The 24,643-nt window shown below is 39.7% G+C and overlaps 3 protein-coding genes and 1 long non-coding RNA gene across 11 annotated transcripts in view; all 4 read left to right on the top strand.

The window, feature by feature from the left end:
* Positions 1 to 5,091: 5,091 nt before the first annotated feature.
* Positions 5,092 to 8,941, top strand: hoxc11ab (homeobox protein HoxC11ab). 2 transcript variants are annotated; one of them, NM_001141665.1, is given in 2 exon segments: positions 5,092 to 5,895; positions 7,858 to 8,099. In NM_001141665.1, coding segments are annotated over 2 exon segments (921 nt in total). In that variant the 5' UTR covers positions 5,092 to 5,191; the 3' UTR covers positions 8,075 to 8,099.
* Positions 8,942 to 10,105: 1,164 nt separating this feature from the next.
* Positions 10,106 to 11,373, top strand: LOC106572583 (uncharacterized). The gene is made up of 2 exons (XR_001321154.2): positions 10,106 to 10,583; positions 10,887 to 11,373. It is a non-coding gene; the product is annotated as an uncharacterized lncRNA (long non-coding RNA).
* Positions 11,374 to 17,890: 6,517 nt separating this feature from the next.
* On the top strand, positions 17,891 to 22,016 carry hoxc10ab (homeobox protein HoxC10ab). The gene is made up of 2 exons (NM_001139532.1): positions 17,891 to 18,798; positions 21,507 to 22,016. The coding sequence occupies exons 1-2, from the start codon at positions 18,054 to 18,056 to the stop codon at positions 21,785 to 21,787; spliced, it is 1,026 nt and encodes a 341-aa protein (NP_001133004.1). The 5' UTR covers positions 17,891 to 18,053; the 3' UTR covers positions 21,788 to 22,016.
* Positions 17,891 to 24,643, top strand: part of hoxc4ab (homeobox protein HoxC4ab) — a 103,057-nt gene continuing 96,304 nt past the window's right edge. For 6 of the 7 annotated variants that reach the window (XM_045695197.1, XM_045695193.1, XM_045695196.1 and 3 more), the window contains exons 1-2: positions 17,951 to 18,798; positions 21,507 to 22,802. In XM_045695197.1, coding sequence (XP_045551153.1) covers positions 18,054 to 18,798; positions 21,507 to 21,787 — 1,026 coding nt within the window. In that variant the 5' untranslated portion in view covers positions 17,951 to 18,053 and the 3' untranslated portion in view covers positions 21,788 to 22,802. Of the gene's footprint in view, positions 18,799 to 21,506; positions 22,803 to 24,643 lie in introns of all 7 variants that reach the window. The other variant, XM_045695192.1, reaches the window with a different exon arrangement.

The raw sequence follows: 24,643 nt of genomic DNA, 5'->3' as shown, positions 1-24,643 counted from the left end.
GTACCATAGCCTATGATAATACATTCCTCAGAGGAGCAGACGTTTGTTTCTACTTCAACACATCACTGGATAAATATGGATGAAGATAACCATCAAATAAATTGACAATATGTGTGAAATAATTTGACACTTTCACAGAATTGATGACAATATTTCATTGATCATTACTGTAAAAAAACTATTGTAAAACACACCAAATTATTGTCCGCAAAATAATACAAAGCTATTTAAATGTCCAAACACTGTAGTTCCTTTAACTTGAATGTATATCTATGTGATGAGAGGACTAATCAACGGCCTATAATGGTTTGTGAACCTTTGTGCTCCTATAGTCCACAAATAGACTCTGGAGAGCCCTTTTACCGCGTTTATATCATCTGATCTTGTAACCTACTGGTTCCCTGTGCAAATGCTTTCAAGCTAGGTGCATTCACTGAGACCTCAGTAAAAATAAGGGCCTTTCTTGTTGTGCTTGAAACTCTTCGCAGCTCATAGAACCACGTTTAACAGCCCGACGTACATCCAATTAAATGTATCTAGGCCATTGGGGGACAGTAACATGATTACACACGCTTCCCACATTTAGCCCTGGTTCAGACCGCTTTAATATGAGGCGCGCCGGACCGGCTGTGCGACTCTCAACAGGATAACTGTCTTTTCCTTCCATTTTGGTGCGTGGTGGTGACGAGACAAGGTCTGTGTCTGGAGGACAGAAGCAAAAATGTGGATGATTAAATTATTTACAGCATTATCTGTTCCCCAAAAGCTAAGGAATATGAATAGTCCATAATACGTTTAGACTATGAACCAGACCACACAATAGACATGCTATCGATCATAGGCTATACACAGAATAGCCTACGACTTGTGAGTACACATGCAACTTATCCCCATGTACTGTTTTAGTGTTGATTTTTGTCCAGATAGTTATTTGTGTTCTAAAAAACATTTAGGCTACCGTTGTAATAATGGTGCGAGGTAGAAATACATTGCATATATTCCTGACGCAGTCGTAAAAGCTTGTGCTCACGAACAGTGATGTTTAACCAGAGAATGGCAGATATTTACAACACCTTCTTTCCGGAAATTCTCAGGACTCCAAAAGCCATGTGTGGCTACTAAGTTGAAGCCTCTGCCTGTATTTTCGTACATTTTATGATCCAACTCGCTGCGTGTGGTAGACATATTCGTCAGGGACTTTAGTTAGTCAAAAATATTAGTGAAGGAAACCCTTCCCACTGGGCACACACTGGTTCAATCAACGTTGTTTCCACGTCATTTCATTGAAATTACGTTGACTCAACATGAAATAGAAGTTGAATTAACGTCTGTGCCCAGTGGGTTCTTATTTCGAGAAATGGCGCACCAGTCATCCACTTCCAGGGTCCTACTGTGGGTGGAATATTACAGACTAAAATCCATTACTTTAACTGAAATCCAAGAAGAATAAACACATGGTAAACCTTATCCCCCGAATGATGGCCTTAGAGCTTCAGTCCCGCAAGACATTCATCGTTTTAGGTATTCGAAGGAGGATTACGCACGGTGTTCATTTTCCTTACTAGCTTGTGTCCAGATTTTAAAACGGAAGTGTTGTGGGCATGCCATTTATGTAATACCACAGACAATGTGTTGGTATCTCTGTTTGAAATTGTACACGACTGGTACATAGGTAAATCCCTGTTTCAGCGATTGGGCCTTTCGGTTAAGGCCTAGCTTCATTATCCTTCTCAAAATCATTGTGCATATTAATTAGAGCGCATGCAGAAAACGATGTTGTTATAGTGTTCTCTGAGCTGGAGAATATCTGACAATGTTATGGACTACATGAAGGCTATTACATGAAGGCTACTATGCACTTTGTTGTTGTCTTGCTATTGACGATAATGAATTCCACAAAGGGACTAATAATGAATTATTCTGCGTGGAGGCTTCGTTTACAGTAAATGTTGTTATTGGCTTTGGAGAATTAGCGCCATTTTAGAACTCTTTATTGAAATGAAACAACAGCACAACGACACTACATTTTCTGCAACCTGTCAATATGAATGGTTTATTATTATGTTTTCGACTAGTTTACTTTTTGGAATGTATGAAGTTCCCAATTAAACGTATTCTATCAGTTCTTGAGGCGCGCTTCTCCTAAATAATGCAAAGTGCCTTGAGCAAAAATCGCTATTATAATCCAATCATGATTTGTGATATTAATTATCCAAGATATAGAATTCCTTGCAGAATATGAATACTAAGCCTTCCTAAAACTGGATGGTAGCTTTAGGCCTATGCATTTGAGAGTCGAGCTATCGCTTCTTTGTGTGCGTTTATGGATTGTCTAAACCTGAATAATTAAATAGGCCTATATAATGCAATATACTTCTGTCAGGGCCTGAATTATATCCATATAGTTTATGGTCATGCGTCATGATATTCCAATGGTTTCCCAATATGGTATGCAAAGTCTTTGAATGTCATTATAGGATCCAAACTTTCACCATGTTCTATTAGGCTACAATATTAGACGCTACAAGCCCGAACGAGAGGGAATTGACTCACTGCGCTCTAGGCTAAATAGCCAGACTAACTAATGGTAGCTAAGTAACATTTGTCCAACATAAGATATTTTCGAAAATGCTTTCAACTTCTTTTAGCCGTCCCTTGTGGTGTGACGTGGAATTGTCCATTTTGTGTTTTCATATAGAATCCAAAACGACAGTATGACTGCATGGTTAGACTACTTCATATGTGTAGGGTAGAACTTATTAGTGTTCACTCATTTTTAACTCCTTACTCTCCCTCTCACTTTATTGTGTTCTATAGAACAAAGGGATTTAGCTTTTTCTTACAGCCATTGGGCGTTTTATGGTTAGGCACGTAGAGGATTTTAGTGGTCAAATTCAAGTGCTGTGTCTAGGCAGCTGTCTGCTTTCTTTGTACTTGGATGCAGGCATCGTGTACTTCAACCTTTAATCTTCTGAAAGGGGTCTGTAAACAAATATATGTCAATGCCACTGCCACATACCTCTCTCCAAAATACCTGGGCCTATTTATTATAGTAGTATTCTTTCTGATGGTTTAAATGGAACAGCAGACGTGATGTGGGGTTTTCTATAATGTGCTTTAAGGCGACTACCAAAATGCACCTACATGATTACATACTCTCGTAATCTTAAACGTTGAAACTATTGAAACAATAGGGTTTGGGCTATGCAATTATATAATTTGCATACAGATTACCCTTCAGAAAACATATTTTGGAACAGAGGAAGTTAATGATATTTATCATAATCAATATAACGATCATAGTTTTTCTTTGTATTGATGATTGGCCAGTACGGATCACGTGATTCAACAACAGTGAAAGTTTCCACATAAGAGAAATCGCACACGGAGGTATTGTTTGAATAAATGCAATTGCAGGATTTAAATACCATACATCCCTTTACTTGATCACATGGCCTAGCCGAGTTTGTGATGGGGATTCCAGGCGTCATGTATATTTTGAAGGTAATAACCAATGTATGTCCTGTCTGGGAGCACTATTAAAACGAATCAATAACGAGATTTGTTTTCTCTCCGGAAAACAATGCATATTTTATCGGGCATCTATGTACAGAAGTTACACGATGTAGTCCTAAAGATATACATACAGTAAAGTATTTCTTATTTCTCAACAGCTGTCAGAGTGAAAGTATTCCATGACAAATCGATTCATTTGCCCAGTGAGACTGTAGGGCCTAAGCAGAAATAGGTCCTCAAGCCTTATTCAAAACAAAAGAAATGGCCTCCTGTAGACTTTTAGCTTAAATCTAGCTAGGTTACCTCTCGAGTAGACTATCATTTTCTAAAACACTGTTCATTTCTGCAATTCAAAGTTAAGATTATTTTATATTTTACACTCTGCGGTTGGTGGATTACAGCTGTTTTGACAGCCGTCGTCGACCAAGGTTAAATTTCACTTGTGCTCTTCTCTCCTCCACGTTCAGCCTGGAACCTTGGTCTTGAGTTTCTCGGCTATTCTCCTCCAGCTCTAACATGATCCAAGAGAAAGGAAATGAATGAAGAAAATGTGTGATTTTGTCGAACTAAGGTACCCTAAATGGTATGTTGTGTATCCTTGTTTTATTCCCGTTTAGTTCACATTTATTTTGAGACAACACCAAAGATATAGGCTTCCATCAAGGCCATGTCTTGATTAAATAAAATACCATCGGGGGAAAAACTTCAATAGAAAAATGTCCCTCAAACACGTGAATGTAGCCAAATGCGTATTCAAAATGTTTATTTTGAACAGTGAGTTTTAATGTTTTTTTCCTTATAGGGAAATGTTAGTCTGTTAGTGTCTGTTAAAAATGTAAATATAGGCTATAAAAGTGGTTTAGATGAAAAATACCCCACGTTTCAAAACTGCAATATCTTAAGCAAGACAACATCTATATCAATCAAAAACAGTCACAATCATTGCCTTGGTGAGGAGCAGTTTCAGAGAGGTTAGTCATAGATTCACGATAGATATTTACCTATAATCGCATAAAGCCTGCTAGGCTATGTGTGAAAACACACTTTTCAAAACAGGGGCGCTTCGAGTGTGGTGTTGGAATCTTGGTCTCATTGTAAAGCATGGATTTGTTTTAACTTCGCGGTGATCTCGGTACACTTTGTTGGTAGTGTTTAGTCATACATTACAATGTGTGAGAGTAAATGATGGTGTCTACCAGTAGGCTATATGCTATTGTACAATATACAACATGTAGTATACTATGCTATGGTACTAGTAGTAATAATAATCATAATAGTCATAATAATAGTAAGGTCTTACCTGTAGAATTCAAAATCAAATTTAATCTGCTATATCACATGCTAAACTATGCTACCCTAGCCCACTCATACATAAATAGCCTCATACTCAAGCTTATCTTTATAATTGCCATAGCCTAAACCAACAAACAGGATTATGTTACTGGTTTTCTTAGTGCTCCTGTGGTGTTTAAATGAATCGTTTGAACCTCCTAGATCTTAGCTAAGTGAACTACTACACATCCAAGTGGTCCAAATTGATATATGACAATATCTACTTTCGATCACGTGTCTTTGGCGACTTAGACGGATTGCGCGTCATCTTGCCTTCCTAAATTTTCCCCTTCTGCAGTTCGAATCCAAAACATTTATCTATAGTACGGAGTACGGGGGAAAGATGTTTAACTCGGTGAATCTGGGAAACTTCTGCTCCCAGACGCGCAAAGACCGGACATCCGAGTTTGGGGACAGAACGGGCTGCGCCTCAAACATCTACCTCCCGAACTGCACCTACTACGTCCCCGAATTTTCCGCCGTCTCTACGTTTCTTCCACAGGCCTCGTCGCGGCAGATAACCTACCCATATTCCTCAAATCTGCCTCAAGTGCAGCCGGTACGGGAAGTTTCCTATGGATTGGACCCTTCTAGTAAATGGCACAATAGAAGCAATTATGCATCATGCTACTCTGGAGAGGATCTGGTGCACAGGGACTGTCTTCCGTCATCCACCATGACAGAAATGCTTATGAAAACTAACGAGAGTGTGTACAGTCACCACCACCACCACCACCACCATCCCAGCTCCAACCATTCCTCCACAGGGTTCTACCCCGGCGTGGGGAAAAACAACGTCCTCCCTCAAGGTTTCGACCGCTTTTTCGAGACCGCATACTGCGGCGCGGACAATCAGTCAGCAGAGAATTGTTTACATAAGAGCGAGGCTAGTAAACTGGAAACAGAGTCCCAGCAGCCAGCGGCTCTACTGGGCGCCCCAGACCAGGACAAGGACCCAGAGGATGAGGAGGAACATACACATTCGGGCTCGTGTACTTCTTCAGCCACGAAGGACGGCAGTGCCAGCAAGAACAGCCACTCGAGTAGGTACCGAAGCTGTAAATGGGGAAAGGTTAAGGGACTAGCCGAGTGTTTTGTCGGTCAGATTTTATGTGGAGTTTAATAAGCATTCAAAGGATTTTATTATAACCTACAAAGCTCTTTCTTACAACGAGAATACTTTTTACGATGGGAAAGTGCTTTGAAAAAAAAGCATGTTATACACAGACGCTTCTATCTTAGAGTCCGTGAAATTTTAAGAGCGCGCTATTGTGACAAATGCTAACTTTGATCATGAACTTGCGTTGGGCTTTTTAAGGGATTTTCTCCTTGGTCTGTCGTGAGTAAAAACCAATTGGGCAGAACATTGCTTTTGGTATCTTGTTAATTTTCTTTTAGCAGCTTGCATGCAAACTAACCCTACTAAAAGATGCTGGGAGATTATTAGCCCTGTACACTTGGAGGCAAACTAGTATTGTTAATTCAGCTATTGACCATATGACAGGTTCCATAAGTATCCATCTAGGCTATTTATATGTATCTGGAGACAAATGAAATCAGTCGTAGAGACTCGGTTATGTGTTTGTGTCCATATCTGGACCATGCTTGTGTCTGCAGTTCGAGCTCTGTACGGCAGTATGAACAGTGTTGGGGAGTAGTGAACTACATGTAGGTTAGTTCAACTAGTCATTTCATTCAAATTTGCTGTAGCTTGGTCGTTGAAATAAATGAAAGTCTTGGTACTGTTTTCAGTAGTTTATTACTGTTTTACCATGTAGCGGTGTAGCTAACTACTGGAACTACTCACTACTGTTTTACCATGTAGCGGTGTAGCTAACTACTGGAACTACACACTACTGTTTTGGCTAAAATAAATGATGGGTGAAGTAGGCAAGAATTTTCTTTCTTTTTCGGCATCAGACCACCTACCGGATTTTCCCTTGAAACATAGTTTTGGGGTTAAATAAGCTAAATTACACATTATGTTAACATCTAACTTCAGAGTGACCTGTTCTTGTCATTTGTAGTCAGATTAAGGTATGACACTTTTTCACGAAGTAGTTTGCATGAAGTGAACTACTTTTTCAAAGTTACTTCAGTTAAGTTAACTATATGTATCTTAAGGGTAGTTTTAGTGTATCTTAAGTTCTTCCAGTGTGAAGTAGTTGATAGCTTGGTAAACTATATTAGCTTCCCCAACACTGAGTATGAAAACACATTCTGTCCAAATGCAGTCTATATAGCTACATTTGTGTTAGCATCAATGCTACATCTATGTGTATTGCATTTAGTTATGAATTAGGGTATGCGTACATTGTGGTCAGTATGAACTGAGAACCCCTTTCCATTCGGTTAGACCTGAGATATCTATGTCTGAATTTGCAGTGATTTACACGCGCACACACACACACACACACACACACACACACACACACACACACACATTGGCGTCTGTTTGTGTAGCCTAATGTTGCACAATCAGAGCATAACTGTAGAGATGTTTTATGTCGTTGTACTTCGTCTTTTTCATGAGATTTTAACCAGAACTATGATGTATTGCCATTTTCGCTTTACAAGAGGATTAATATCTAATATAAACATGTGCATTTCAAACAACCATGAAGGAGTGTGCAAATGTATAGTTGAATTCCATGGGAATGCCCCGCAAACTGCAGCCGTATACATTTTGTTATTGTATATTTGTAAGTTGATATTCTTTGCACTTTGAGTGCGTGGGATAATTTAACAGTCTTTATGGCTGATTGATTGGATCTATTACGTGCAGTGTTGGATGTTGACAGAATTGGTACCATTAAATGAATGCTTCTAGAAATACCTGAATAGTGTATTCACAGAAAGAGCCTACGTACTTTATGTTGATGTTAATACGTGTTAGCTAGGCTACTTTAACTTCATGTGAATATCCGTGCGTGAATGACAAACTATTCCTTGAAACTTTCGCTGATCATGTCCTTCCTGTTTGATTACCCCAGGTACTCCTCGCACGAGGAAGAAGAGATGTCCATACTCCAAATTTCAGATTCGAGAATTGGAGCGGGAGTTCTTCTTTAATGTTTACATCAATAAAGAGAAACGGCTGCAGCTTTCCCGGATGCTGAACCTCACCGACCGACAGGTTAAAATCTGGTTTCAGAATCGAAGAATGAAAGAAAAGAAATTAAGCAGAGATCGTTTGCAATATTTTTCTGGAAACCCTCTATTGTGAGCATGTGAGGAGTGTTAAAGCATAGGCCTAATGATTATAGTCAAAGGTCAATGACACTCTTTTCTCAGTGAATTCTTATCACCAGTAATAAACAAAGTTCAAGTTACAAAAAGGAGCCCAGATCAGCAGCCATGTTGAGCAACTAAATGTTATGATGAGGTTATTTCTATTTCCAACATATGGGGTTTCTCTATGTATGCGTAATAAGCCGCCATTTTCCTGTAGCCTTCGTGCACAGAATATTTTCTATTTCAGATATAGGCCTACAGGTGATATCATAATCATTGATATGCCGTAGTTCATATGAATTTCCATGTATTTACCACGAATTTTAATTCTGTGTATTTACTTGTGCATTTCACAAGTATATTATTTGTTGAATATTAAATGTTACAACACAATTTGGAAGCAATGATAGGCCTGTATTGGATATTTCAAAATGTCCCTTCCCTCTGGTCGTTGTATAGGTATATGTATTGCCTATGTGTAACCTACCATGAAACCACGATTCTCTTTTCGACTAGACTATTGAACACAAGAGTATTTACAGCCTTCTTTTTTGCCATTGAGAACTGTGACGTGTACAATTTGTGATAATGTTTTCCCTTGTACAGACTATGCAACTATGTGCATTCGTGATTGTAAATATGATTTCATTTTTCATTTCTCACCCCCTTTCCGTGCTGCTATTTTTCTTTACACCGCCCAAGCAAGCGGTGCACTTTAAAAGCTTTAACGTTAACGCTCCTTTAAATTATTTGCTTTATGCTCGGTGTTTGGCTATGGAAGAGGAGGAAAATATGGAGCTGTTCCTGTGTATCATTAATATAAAGATACCTATGAAATAAACAGACATATAGACAACAAACAGACTCTGGAGGATTTTGTCATAGATTTATTATTGACCATGGCTATCTGCTGGTCATTTTTAAAGGTCATTGATTAAGAGTGGTAGGCAATGGTTGAAAAAGTATTGCCAAAACATCTGCCTACCTTTGTGTCTTAGATTTTATTTTGAACCATTAAGTCTATCTGGTGGTATTTTTTAGGGATTTGAGTGGGGGTTTCTATCCTGAATGGTTATTTTGTTAGTGGGGTATTTATCGGGGTATTTATGTATATCAACTATTGTCATCTAGGAATAGGCCTTCCCTTTTTACGCAAACATTTTCTGACAAAAAAGTTGAGGGAGACTGTTGAGGGGTACGTTCATATCGGAGTGCATATTTGAGCTTTTGCAAGCATGCACAGGGTTAGACACAAACAACAACATGCAAGCTAGGCTACATTTCAGAAACGCAGAGAAAGAAAGAGGTACGGGATCCTTCTTTAGTGCCCACTAAATGGAATCGCCACTCTAGCAGTCTAGACACTGCCATAAAGACAAAGGCACTAAATTGACATTTTTTCTCTTAATTGCACCGTCTGTTCGGGGGGAATGATGCTCACTTCCGCAGTAAATAGTAAACAAGTAAGACTGGCTGTCGGAACAAAAATTCTTGACAACTACACTGTTCAACCTGACCTCGGGCCGGTGTTGTGCACATACGACTGCACATATGACACACACACACACACACACACACACACACACACACACACACACACACACACACACACACACACACACACACACACACACACACACACACACACACACTTTAGCCATTTGACAGACAGACATTTCTGATAAAACGGACCCTAAAGTTAGATCTTGGAATTCCAGGTCAATGGTGGTAGGTGTATGTGCACATCTATAAATATCGAGGACATTACTGGTGTGTGACTGATTTGATAGATTTTGTGTGTCTGGGTAGGCCTACGTGCCTGCGCCCGCGTGCTCACAGAGCATATGTCTATGGAAGATTGCACGTGTATGTATTAACTACAATTTATAATTAAAAGTAGTCTTTGAACTTCAATAATGTCAAGGCTTTCACCTCTAACCCGCTGCAATAAAGTGGAATCAAGGAGCCCCTTTTGCCCGGAAATCTGTGCAGGAGGGGTATCGACCAATGGGAGTGAGTGGGAACAGAAAAAGGAATGTGTAGAGAGTCCAACTTTGACCCCTCCCATTAAACTACAGCAGGTAACTTCGCCAGCTTTAGCACGCCCAGTAAATACACTTTATTGTCCCTGTAAAATGTATACGTTTTCACGCATGACAAGTTTTATAACATGTTGGCATGAGCTTTAATACCTATTTTATATTTCCATCGTTTCTTCTGGAAAATAATGTATAGATAATGCATTTGGGTTATGTTCTTCTTTGAGAAGGATGCAGAATTCCATTCAATTTTGTTATCTCTCTCTCTCTCGCTCTCTCTCTCTTTGTGTGTGTGTTTGTTCTATGTAACACACTACCCAGTCACCCTCCAGAATGAAGCCGAGGGCGGAAGAGGGGGAAGTTAGTTGTGACAGAGGATGAGGGGGGAGATGCTAGAAGGCAGAGATCAAGGCTAGAAGACTTGTCACACCCACCAACCTTGGCCCTGGGACGATGACGTCGGTAATTTGTTGGATTTCTTTGCCACACATATTCACCGTCCTCTAAGTGCAGAGGCTCGAGGCTCCTCAAACGGCTGCCTATCAACCACAGGGGGCCAGAATTCACCCCGGAATGTGTTGGTCGCACAATGGGAGAGCAATGTTTTGTTTCCTTTCCTTCAATAGGCTTTATAAAGTTATAGGACACTAGAAACACCGTGTTATTCTTTTGATGGATGCTTTAATTCATACGTCATTAAAATGGAGGCCTACATGGAATCTTCGATATTGAATTACATTTGATTTTGTTTTGGTTGTCTTCTAGTTTTAATGTGGTGATCGTGATTGATCCTGAGAGACGACGAGAGAGAGGATACTATTCATCCGGCGGTTGGTTCAGTTGAGCTGATCCCGTTGGGCGCTTGGCTATTAGGAAGGAAAATGGCGGGTCTGTCACAGACGAATGCAATGAGACGGCCTAAAGAATGACATTTCGTAAGAGCAAATGCATGGCAGGTGATTCAATAAGGTTGAAAATTAACTAACCTAACGAATAGCGAAATCTTTGATGACTCTTTTCGAAGTGATAGTAGCTAATGGTTATTTGAATGGATTGTATTGCATTTTAGGCACCGCTGAAATAATTAGAATGTATGTGTTATTGTTATGTGTTTTGTGAGAACTGAAGGCCTGTTTCATTTCTCTGATGTTTTTAACATTCCTTTATCTTATCCATACATGTTTTCAGTTGGGAAGGATAAATAAACTGTCTAAATTACGTGTCGTTGTAATTAAAGGTAGATTTCTTGAAATTGTGTTTGTGCTTAATCATTTTCTCCACATTTTAGTCAGGTGCTAGGTCAGGACTCTGTGTGTCAGATTAAAGGGGAATGTTCAAGAAATAATGTGTTACCATGATGGGCCTACCTCCACATTACACACGAACCTTTTCTCACACGCGATGCTTATCAAATGTATGATGCTATTGATTTCCACAGACGTTTTATGTAAAAGTCTGTATAATAATAACCGTTGTCTCCCAAATTAGTATTGCTACCATGTTGTTTTTCTACCATGTTGTTGTCCTGTTGTGTTGCTACCATGCTGTGTTGTCATGTGTTACTGCCTTGCTATGTTGTTGTCTTAGCTCTCTCTTTATATATATATATATAATTATTATTATTATTTATTTATTTATTTTTAAACCCAGCCCCCGTCCCATCAGGAGGTATTTTGCCTTTTGGTAGGCCGTCATTGTATTGTTATTAACTGACTTGCCTAGTTAGATAAAGGTTTTAAAAAATGTAATAAAAAACGAACGTGGTTTATAATAGGAGCGCAGTGTTTTGAAAGCACAAGCCCGCGCTATCCGGTTCCTCAGAGAGTAGCTTGTTATAGGCCTAGATTTTGAAAATAATTCTGCAATGACTTCTTACGTGAAGGGAGATAACGCACTCAACAAATATCCTCTTGCACAAACAAATGAACGGGTGCTTACAAACCAAAAAATGTATTACATCAAAAATGAAAAAGGGCCGTTTGGATACAAATTGCAATTTAATATTTGTTTTGCAATGAGTTCTGGCCATAGTGATTTCCAATGTACATGCGCCTATACGTACATAGGTGGCTTACCTTCCCTCTATGTGATGAAAGCACAATGCTGTAGATATACAGGAGCCTACGTCGAAGAAACTAACCTGTGGTCCCTTGTGTGGTCGTAACCATATTGGAATGTAATATAATATCAATGTGTGCTTTCCGATTACCACCTTTGATTTATAATTGTCTTTAAGAAGCTACATGCCTCAACCATTCATTCCCACATTCACAGGGTGTGGACGTCTGCTTGCAAGGAGCTCAACCTCGTTACATCACATTGGAAAGATATATCATGGCGGTCATGGCGGCCTGCAATGCAAACTAGTTTTGGCGTCTCTCCATATGCGCAACATGGCAAGGGGATGGGCGGCCTATGCGTAATCCTGAATGTGGGTAGCCTGTCTGTTTTATTTACTCGGCATGATGGTAAATATATTACTAGACTGAATAAAGTTTAAAGACGTAAAACATAAATGTGCCTGTGCTTATTTTATACTAAATACAAATCAACAGCTATTTAGTAATATAACGAATGGAAAGGACATACCTACGAGCAAATGAAACATTCCCTACGTCTGTGTGTGCGCGCACGCTTAAGTAGGCCTATACATATGTGCGTAAAGATCCATCTGTGCACAAAAGAACAAAACAAACCCACAAAGAAAACATTCACACCTATAGGCATTTCAATCGACACAATTCACCCCCTCAAACACACATAGTAAAAAACTGGGGCAAAGAGGCACACATTGCCTACAAAGCTATAGTGATTCACACGTAGTAACATACAGATCATGACGATACGTTTTATTATTGGGCTTCTAGCTGAATAAATACATTGTTTATTGATCAATTACTATTTTAGAGAAACTATTTATGAGAAATGTTATGATAAGTACAGTTCATACTTATATTATGGAATGACCCAGATTCTAGGTGGGGTTTTAACCTACCGGGAATAATGCAATTGGGTCTGAATCTTCAATGTAGGCCAATTACAGAATTCATCCTTCTCTTCATTTAGATAATATGACTGGTAAGCGGGCAGACACACACAGACACACACAGAGAGATAGCAGGGTAGCTACAAGCTCTCATATTCTCACGTCAGAATTAGACGTTCATCAATGTTCCTCAAACGCCAAATTTCGAAGTAGATAGAGAAAGGTACAACTCACACACACGCATTCTGCATTTTCACTCAAGGTTCTGACATCGGTATTACACACAAGAATGTCATGATTTCAGGATGCTGGTTTCAGTTTGCAAACTTAATAGCCTCCTAAAGGTGACATTAAAGCAGCATTTAACATTATCTCTCTATCACAAAACAATAAAAACCCATTTGAGAATACTTTTTCATTTTATAGAATATAATTTAAAGTCATACCCATAGAGAATGATCGAGGCCTCTAGTGGCCAAAAGGCCATACCAGCATGGGCTCCCTGTTGGAGTCATGTCCAACTGGGTCATCAGGAGGGATAAGAAATAGTAATGAAGAAAATTGACTACTTCTAAATGGAGATGGCACTCATGCTGTCACAGGTGCTTAATGGTACAGATTGAAAGATGAGTCCTCTAGGTCTCTATAGCCATACCCCAGGTTCCATGTATTCTAGGTCTCTATAGCCACACCCCAGGTTCCATGTATTCTAGGTCTCTATAGCCACACCCCAGGTTCCATGTATTCTAGGTCTCTATAGCCACACCCCAGGTTCCATGTATTCTAGGTCTCTATAGCCATACCCCAGGTTCCATGTATTCTAGGTCTCTATAGCCATACCCCAGGTTCCATGTATTCTAGATCTCTATAGCCATACCCCAGGTTCCATGTATTCTAGATCTCTATAGCCATACCCCAGGTTCCATGTATTCTAGATCTCTATAGCCATACCCCAGGTTCCATGTATTCTAGATCTCTATAGCCATACCCCAGGTTCCATGTATGTGAAAACAAGAAAAGTGCTTTTAATGGAAATTGTAAGATCATAAACATAATATCCCTTTTATTCCATACATGTGTAGAATTATACTATGTTGGTGCACTAAACTTACTCTAGAAATTAAACATTGTTTTACATGCAGTTGCTTGTGTGTGGGTAACTTTCAGAACGAAATCAAGACACACAAAAATAGCTTTCAGCCTACAGGCTACATGCCATTGAAGAGCATGCATGGACCAAAAACATAATTTTTATTGTCAATTTCATTGTTAGATATTGTTAACATATTTTGATACAAATTAATACAAAAGATCATATAGGTTTACAGAATGTGTCCTCAAATTGAATTCTAGCTTTAGAATGGAAGTCTGTGACGCCTAGATTCAATCAGATCAAGCGCTAACCAGTGATAGCAGACACCTGCATAGCAGATGTGCTGGTGGTTTTGGAGTGGAGCTGCGTTGGAGCTGTCTAAACAGTGGGCAGCTGCTCTTGTGATCATTGTATCGAAGCCACACCCACCTCACTCGCGTTAGAAGTTCAGAATGAGAAAGTGTAGGCGTTATAGAAATAATGACGCTCAAATTGAAATTCATTAAACGAAATAATGAAGGTTTCTATCATCCTAATGGAGTTGTAGATTACATCTCACATTCCAGGGTTCCAACTTGTAAACAAGGCCGCATGGATTTGCCAGGAGCCGCCTGTGGATGTGATCGCTCTAACGCAGTTCCACCTCGGACAACGCCAAAACAACCCCTATACAGATGTTGGCTAAAGCGGATCTGATTCAACGGAGCCCTGGATTCCATTTCTAACAAGACGATGAAATGATGGACAGGTGAGGAAACCAATCAAAACAGTCTGGTATTACTTGTAGCTTTCAGTGGTTGGTAGAGAAATATCAGCATTCTCCACAGCCTATATGTATTAGCCTAATCTTCCTGTTTGAAATAGGCCACAGCATTTAGCTAATATTATTTATTTTAGCTGAAAATCGCCTTGGCATCACACCATTCAATATACATAAACATGAATAATGTGATGAATTTCTGTTAGGCTATTAGCTAGACTATTTGTTATTTGCTTCGAAATTAAACAAAGCGTCTGTAATTGTCAATATGCTTAAACCTTTTTCATCCGGTTCGTTTGAACTTTTTGCTATGCAACTCAACTTGCTCTGGTGTTATCTGAATTTGCCTTAAGGAACAGAAGAAGTTGTGGGTCTATGGGCTAGACTTAAACAACCTCTAAATTCACGGAGACGTTTCCTTCTATGTTTCAATTCAAATGAGACGTAGGCCTAGTAACCATTCGTACATTTTTGCATCAGTTTAAAATACAAGACGTGCAAAGTCTGATAATCCCTATTTATCATTGCTCGTGATGAAATTAAATGAAAAAAAGAGGTTGGATTGCCCCTTTCATTATAAAGCGTCATAGCCAACACAAGAGCAATAACAACACTCGCCTTATGGGGCCCGGCATTGTTTGGCAGTAGTTGCTAAACCTGGTAGCCTACTGTTTGTCGATGTCACTGTATTACCTTAGTAATGGGAATATCAATCGTGTTGAGGATATATATTCGAGTATAAAACAACAAACACTAGACATACGCCTTATGGATAGCCATTTTCATAGGCCTCCGGTTGAAAAAAATATGCGCATCTTTTTGATTCTGGTGTTGACTCACACTGTGAAGGTGATTCAAAAATAAGGAAACACAATAATCTATTAACACGCTACACCGTCCAGCATATAGGATGTTTTTACTCTCCTCTTACATTTTAACTTCAAAACAATATGTGAATAGGAATACAAAAAACATGAATTCAAAAATAAAATGTTACTTTCGCCTTGGTTTATCAATATCAGAAAATATGAACTAGAGCCCTTACTGGAAAACAAGATTATCGGTATGCAACGTTTTAAATGATAGAACGTTATTTTCATGGGGAAACTATAGAATGTACTGTACACTCTGTGAAAAAAGGTTCTGGGTAGAAGCAAAAAGGTTATATTGCTTGCTTCATATATGGAACCCCTAAAGGTTCTATACAGAACCCTTTTGATATTTATCTTTTTTCTTTTAAAGAACCCCAGGGCTTCTTCTTCACTGAACCAAAACTGGTTCCACATAGAACCTTTGGGTTCCATATAGGGTTCTTTAATGGAATCAATCGATATAGAACCTTTGGGAACCCAATTTCGGTTATATACAGAACCTTAAGGGGTGCCATATATGAAGCAAGCATAGAACCGTTTTTGGTTCTGTCCAGATGTTTTTCTTTCTAAGAATGAATATAAACTATAGTATATATTATATATGTAACAACATATATATTTGCAATGGATTTAAGAATGTCTGAGTCGAAGCTTCAATTAGTACTAAATTAAAAACCTACACATAAATGTCTGCTTAATTGTCTACATGTCTACATGAAATTACACTTGATATTTGTCTAAAAAAGTTATGGTCCTTTGTCTTCAATAAACAATTTACACGTGGCATAAATGTACATTTTTTTCTCCCTCAGTTTGATATCACGCCTGTATTTATATGAATTAAATATTACACACGAATTACAAACGAGTTGAAGTGGAAAAGAAAGGACCAGGAGTATAATTATCCTTGATATCATTTTAAACGTAAAGAAAAAGATTTAGCCACCAACCATTCTTTATAGGCTCATGATGAATTGTAGAAAGATCATAGAGAACATATTTCATTGAATGTTCTAGCTTTTGGTGATAAGAAAAACACCTACACATGCTTCGGCGTTACTGGGACTACAAGGAGTATACATACATACATACATACATACATACATACATACATACATACATACATACATACATACATACATACATACATACATACATACATACATACATACATACATACATACATACATACATACATACATACATACATACATACACACACACACACACACACACACACACACACACACACACACACACACACACACACACACACACACACACACACACACACACACACACACACACACACACACACACACACACACACACACACACACACACACACACACACACACACACACACACACACACACACACACACACACACACACACACACACACACACACACACACACACACATACATACATACATACATACATACATACATACATACAAGGAATAGCACTACCGTAAAATGCTCTAGAAAAATAGGGCTGCTAAAGTAATTAGGCAAAAATACACTTTGGAATACTCACATTGGTTAACATTTTAAATAGATTTTAATCGAACAAACGTTCTTATGCAACTGCTGGTGCAACAACGACTAGCTACAGTTACTTGCAAAGTCCACCTCTTATGAAAATCAATTGGCCTAACAAGTCTAGGCCTACCCGAGAGTGGGGCTGATAATATGTACGTCCATTGGATTATCTCAATGTATTGACGAATACCAGAACGAAGTGACTTCCTATAGTGGCATTTGCAGCGACTTCCAAGAAATAATCATATTTATCGAATTATTTGCGCGGTCTTGTTTTTATGTTAGCCTATCTTAACGATTACTTATTGAACTATATTTCATTTCGGCTATACCCACGTAACAGATTGCAAAAAAAATTCTCCACTCCTTTGTTCCTTCCTCCCGTGGCTTTTCCCCCCTAAATCTCTCCGCTAGGTGGCGCCCTTTCACCGTGCAAAAATCCCTTTGCTTAACAACTTGACCGCGCTGACGTCACCTTAGTCTGGAGCGTCAATGCCACTTCCACGCCGCTATTGGTCTGAAAATCACATGACATGGCGCTCCAAGAATCCATAATTATGTTGCTGATATTTTTGGCTCCAAAAAGTTGTCAGTGTCCTACTGTCCTTATTCTCCTCGAGAAAAACCGTTACCACAGCAACACAAAAGACACCAACAACACCAACAATAAAAAAGAATGTCATGCCAGGATAACATTGCTGCCGGTCATTTCCTGATGGATTCTTTGATGGGAGGATCATCATCTTCCTATAGAGGCGAGGGCTACTCCAGCAGCAACCCAGGAATGTACATCCACTCGGCTGCATCTGAGTATGGATGCTCAATGATGAGACATTTTGGAGTAGTTGGATCGCCCCTTCCCAAAAAAGACGAGGTTCCTCTTGGTAGCCATCCTCTCGGCTCCTACCAAGATGCGCTTTACCTGTCATCCCAACTGGGCACTTGGACCTCAGCTTCTAAAACTGACAGTGACGAGCAACCTGTTGCCCAGTCCAGTTTACAACCGTGTTCGTTTCCAATCGACAACGTCAAAAAGGAGGCGTTCTGTTGTCTGTATCAGGGTGACAGTAGCAGCAGGGCTAATACGGACAATACAGAGTCGGCTTCTTACATTCGGCTTGGGAACAATAGCAGCAGCCAGACGGACCAAACCGCTGTCTCGGAGGTGTCCCAATGTTATGGAGGAGTAAGACGGGTATACACCGGAAAGAGCAGGGAACAGCGAGAGGAGCAGTTCGGGACAGGCTTTGCGTCTTTGTCCCCGGTGACGACATCTGTTGAATCACCAAGAGAATCAACGGTTAACAAATCTACGCAGGAGAAAGTTAGCGAGGAAACGGGCATCGAAGGGGAAGAACAGCGGAAGAAAGAAGAGAGCGCAAAGACTGACAGTTGTTCTGAAAACTCTGACGAATTGAAAGGTAATCCAGAAAGCTTCCCCCCACTCTCTCTCTCTCTCTCTCTCTCTCTCTCTCTCTCTCTCTCTCTCCCCACACACACACACACACACACACACACACACACACACACACACACACACACACACACACACACACACACACACACACACACACACACACACACACACACACACACACACACACACACAGTACAATGTACTTATAATCCTACAATAAAACCTCTGCTAGAGAGCATACTAAAATTTAATCTGCATGCATGAGCTAAGCATGTCATTCCGTGTTTGCGTTTTTATATTGTTGGTTTGCTACTGTATATCTACGCTCTGTATATATCGGAGACATTCTGAACGGGCATTTCACGGTCTAGCCTAGCAGGGGTTACTGTGGCGACGGCATTTATCACCTTTCTATTTAATGTGCGAAGGTGAGTTGAGCAGTTATCATTGAAATAAACAAGCTCACACACTCATAACGCGCGTGCACCGTAAAACAGATAGACCAGACAGACACACATACGCCTCAATTTCCATAATTACTGTTTTTGGTAAAATAGTGTAGCCCTGCGATTTACTTTTTAGACTGAAATAACATTCATAAAGATGGATAGGTAATACTACATGAGAATACTACATGAGATCTTACATGAGATCTTTGATTGAGAAAAAAGCTTAAACGACTTTTTAATTATTATGGTAGCGTATACAAGGAAACAAAAATGGTGAATATATATATATATATATTGTTAACGAATGTTCAATGTATTATTATTATAATGATAATTAATCAACTAAGATTCAACCAAACAACCATTAAGATACAAACATCATTATAGTCCACATAAAATTCCAGTTGAAAGTTGACTTTTAGTTCATTTATGCTGCTGCACTATTTTAAACATATCCATCGTTTGTTTTCTAAACAGTGTCGGCTACATATTTTCCGGTACCGCTATTTGTAGGCTAAATGCGCCACACATAGGTTTATTTTTAACCGCCACAATGTAGCCTTCCATGTGGTATTATCGAACCATTCATTAAGCCTATATTATTCCCTTTGCGTCGTCTTTTAGGAGCGAAATAAGCCCGTTGATAATCCAGAGATGCTCTTCTTATATTCTCCTCTTTTGTTTGAATTCATTTCATCAATCGTTTAAAAAGGTTGGGCATTTTTAAGGCAATCGAAGAGTAGGACTAACCAAACATTTTATCCATGTACCCTGAAATATGGAATTTGCGTAATTAATTATTAAACTATTTCCAATCTAATTTGAGTGTCCGTATAGCCTCAAACCACATAAAGGCTATATGGTGGCAGGGCTGGTATAGTACCCCTATAGCCTCAAACCACATAAAGGCTATATGGTGGCTGGGCTGGTATAGTACCCCTATAGCCTCAAACCACATAAAGGCTATATGGTGGCTGGGCTGGTATAGTACCCCTATAGCCTCAAACCACATAAAGGCTATATGGTGGCTGGGCTGGTATAGTACCCCTATAGCCTCAAACCACATAAAGGCTATATGGTGGCTGGGCTGGTATAGTACCCCTATAGCCTCAAACCACATAAAGGCTATATGGTGGCTGGGCTGGTATAGTACCCCTATAGCCTCAAACCACATAAAGGCTATATGGTGGCTGGGCTGGTATAGTACCCCTATAGCCTCAAACCACATAAAGGCTATATGGTGGCTGGGCTGGTATAGTACCCCTATAGCCTCAAACCACATGAAGACTATATGGTGGCTGGGCTGGTATAGTACCCCTGTAGCCTCAAACCACATAAAGACTATATGGTGGCTGGGCTGGTATAGTACCCCTATAGCCTCAAACCACATAAAGGCTATATGGTGGCTGGGCTGGTATAGTACCCCTATAGCCTCAAACCACATAAAGGCTATATGGTAGCTGGGCTGGTATAGTACCCCTATAGCCTCAAACCACATAAAGACTATATGGTGGCTGGGCTGGTATAGTACCCCTATAGCCTCAAACCACATAAAGATTATATGGTGGCTGGGCTGGTATAGTACCCCTATAGCCTCAAACCACATAAAGGCTATATGGTGGCTGGGCTGGTATAGTACCCCTATAGCCTCAAACCACATAAAGGCTATATGGTGGCTGGGCTGGTATAGTACCCCTATAGCCTCAAACCACATAAAGACTATATGGTGGCTGGGCTGGTATAGTACCCCTATAGCCTCAAACCACATAAAGATTATATGGTGGCTGGGCTGGTATAGTACCCCTATAGCCTCAAACCACATAAAGGCTATATGGTGGCTGGGCTGGTATAGTACCCCTATAGCCTCAAACCACATAAAGACTATATGGTGGCTGGGCTTGTATAGTGTCTGTAGGCCTATAGCACAGGGACAGACACTAGAATCCGGTCAAAAGGAATAGCCCTACATAATGTTTCAATTAAAAGTATTTGCATTTTCGTTCAAAGCGTTCCAAGAAAGTCCAAAAATAGATTATTTTTAAAGCCGTGTATTTAAAGAGCGTGGACATTTGATTCAAGCTCAACAACTTGAATGTGCATTTGCGATAAAGACTGGCAGAGACCGTCCAGACATTGCGGTGCGGCAGTGCAGACCTGACGCAGACCAATTGGAATGCAGTATTTCTGATATAGTCTGTCTTGAACATGGAAGTAGACCTTCAGTAGGCCTATGCTCACCTTTTCCATGTTTTTATGTCTACAGATGATTTTACATTGGAAAATGCTCCAGGAAACTGGTTAAAAGCCAAAAGTGGACGGAAGAAGAGATGCCCGTACACGAAGTATCAGACGCTCGAGCTGGAAAAGGAGTTCTTGTTTAACATGTATCTGTCTCGCGAGCGCCGCCTGGAGATCAGTAAGAGTATCGATCTGACCGATAGACAGGTCAAGATCTGGTTCCAGAACCGAAGGATGAAGCTCAAGAAACTCAATAGTGAAAGTCGGGGTCGGGATCATCTTATGGCGGCCTACAACTTCACCTGAAATTATATGATCTATAAAACCCTTCAATTTACACACACACACACACACACACACACACACACACACACACACACACACACACACACACACACACACACACACACACACACACACACACACACACACACACACACACACACACACACACACACACAATATCTCAACGATACCCAAGAGTACACGACTTTATGAAGGAAGGACTTCAGCACTTGAGTTTGCCTGAACATGAAATAGTGGTGCCGTTGTCCTTGTCATATAAAGCAAAAATAAAACTGAAGGCCTGTAATGAACACCAACACTCAAGCAGCTTAGAACTGCTGGAATGAAAAAATACGTTGTTTAGTTTGTTCTTGAGCAATGTCCTCTTACCGCCTAGCTTCATCGTGTTGTCTTTAGTTTTCTGCTGCTGTGTGTGAGAAGCTATTCGTGCACTGGACTTTTTGCATCCACATTGTTGCTCGCGTCATATTTGTTGATTATTCCTATAGAAAATATAGTTTGTCCTTCCCCTTATTATTCCATTTCCACTATGTTAAGAGAGAGAGAAAAAGAGGGAATGAGAGAGAGGCTGCGGATAAGAGACATTGGGAAGATCATGGCCGTTTTAATAGAAGAGGGAGACCATTACGTTGATTTAAATATTATCCAGGTGAGCACAGTAAGTCAAGGTCATAAAATGCTAACGTCAGGATCGTCTCGTGGTAGAAGCGCTCAGCTAGGGGTGGATTTTATGATCTGCAAATATAATGTGCTATCTGGCTGCTGCAGTTAAGATGCATCGTTTAAAGGTGTGTGGAGGAGAGGAGGGACACGCTACTCTACACAGAGGAGAGGGTCTGCTATGCCTACTGGATAGAACGAATACGCTCGACGGGAAACCTCTGCTATGGGAGGATACTGAGGATACTGCATCTCAGCAAGAAAGGAAACAGATGGATGATTATCAACAACAATAACAAGGACAGCATGGATACATGAGGACCACCACGACAGAGTGTGTGTGAGGAAATGCAAGGTAGGACACAAATAGATATTTATTCTGCTGTGATTTGGAGATGAGTAATCTGCTCTGCCATTGGCGCTTGGTTGACAGCTCTTGGTATTGCTGCTACTGGTCTTGTCTATTATGTCTACATGATTGCGATTTCTGGAGACGTTAGAACAGTTTATCACATATTCTGATGTTCTTCAGCATAATGTCTAACGATCTTTCCCGTTTATTGGTTGAGCTTTTTTATACACCATGTATTATTCTTATATTAATATTTTACACGATAAGCCTATTTAGGATAGCATGACAGAGACAAGAATATAATTCGGGTAAAGCTATACTAATAGTATAGTAATAGCTAGACAGACAATAAAATCCTTACTTGGCTTTGAATATTTTTCTGTTTGTTTTGTTTCCCTTCCGGTTGGAACACCACGTCTAGCGCAGCTGAAGCGTGGTTTAGGTAGTTTCATGTTGTTGGGATTCGCTTCCTGGCTCCGCAACAAGAAACTGCCTTGATTACGTCAGTTCGTCTTCATCAAGGGCGACACTATCCTTTAATTACACCCTAGACTCTGACTGAAGTCATCGCAAATGGCATTGTAAATGAACTGGAGCTTTAATAGCCGGGACGGACACTTTTTCTCCCCGGCTCTCATGTTTGTGGCGGGCTGTAAAAAGTACTTTAGCTTCTCAGATGGAGAATGGGTTGTAAACAACATGGGGTAGACGTTAGACCGCTATTGTTGCCTTATAATTTTGTTACTGGTTTTTGGTTAGGTTTCCCCTGATTTTGGTGTTGGTTACTGGACCATGAAATGATGGGAATGTCCTTTACAGGCTTAGCTTGTTCGGCCACCATCTCAAGATCACGTGGCTATCAGGCCAGCCAGCCAAATGTTAATTAACAGAATTTACTTTTCTTTTCTCTAAAATGTATTTTTTTTATTGATCTTAAAGTTGGAAACAATGTATGGGCTCTTTAATCTTCTTCTGAATATACGTTTTCTTTGGTACACATGGTCCAGTATTGTCCTGATTGTGGCACTGTGTGTGTGTTTGGGTTAACTGAATGGACCGTTGAATATCCCGTAGGTTTTGTTGACCTGTAACGCATTTGTCACCTGTTAAGGGGAAATGACTCCATCGTCATAATATATTTACCATGACATTTTTGTTTTATTTAACTTGGCAAGTCAGTTAAGAACAAATCCTTGTTTTCAATGACGGCCTAGGAGCAGTGGGTTTACTGCCTTGTTCTGGGGCAGCTCGCTGAATCGATCTAGCAACCTTTCGGTTACTAGTCCAACACTAACTACTAGCCTACCTGCCGCTACATGTCCTTTGATTGTTTCCCTTTCCTCAACTTTCTCAAATGACAAAACGTTTTCTGATTCAAGAAACTAATCTAGGTCATCGACTGGATTTAGACTATAATGCGTCCAGAGGACGTGAATTATAAACAATCCAATCATTTACAAAATGTTCATTCAATGGAAAGGAATTGGGTAGATTAGCCTATAGTTGAAATACGCTGGGTATATTACCTAATATTTCTTTATGTATTATGTCCTGTTCCTATTTCATTTGTGCATTTGTGGGCAAATTCTATTTCGCAATTGTTATGTTATTATTCTTTATGAATCATTCATGTAGCTAACTAGGTTATGTCAAGTTATCAGCATTGGAATGTTGGGCCATATAGGTTGATTTCATTTCATTTCATTTGAAATGTTTGTGGTAATAATTTAACTGATTTCATTCACATGACCGAAATGACAAGACGTGGCCGAGAAACATGTATTATCCATTTTAATTTGAATATCAACTGTGTGTCGTATTCATAATACACAACAAAATGATTT

Source organism: Salmo salar, chromosome ssa15, assembly GCF_905237065.1.
Source record: "Salmo salar chromosome ssa15, Ssal_v3.1, whole genome shotgun sequence".
NCBI lineage: Eukaryota > Metazoa > Chordata > Actinopteri > Salmoniformes > Salmonidae > Salmo > Salmo salar.
This window is presented reverse-complemented; position numbering and strand designations above follow the sequence as displayed.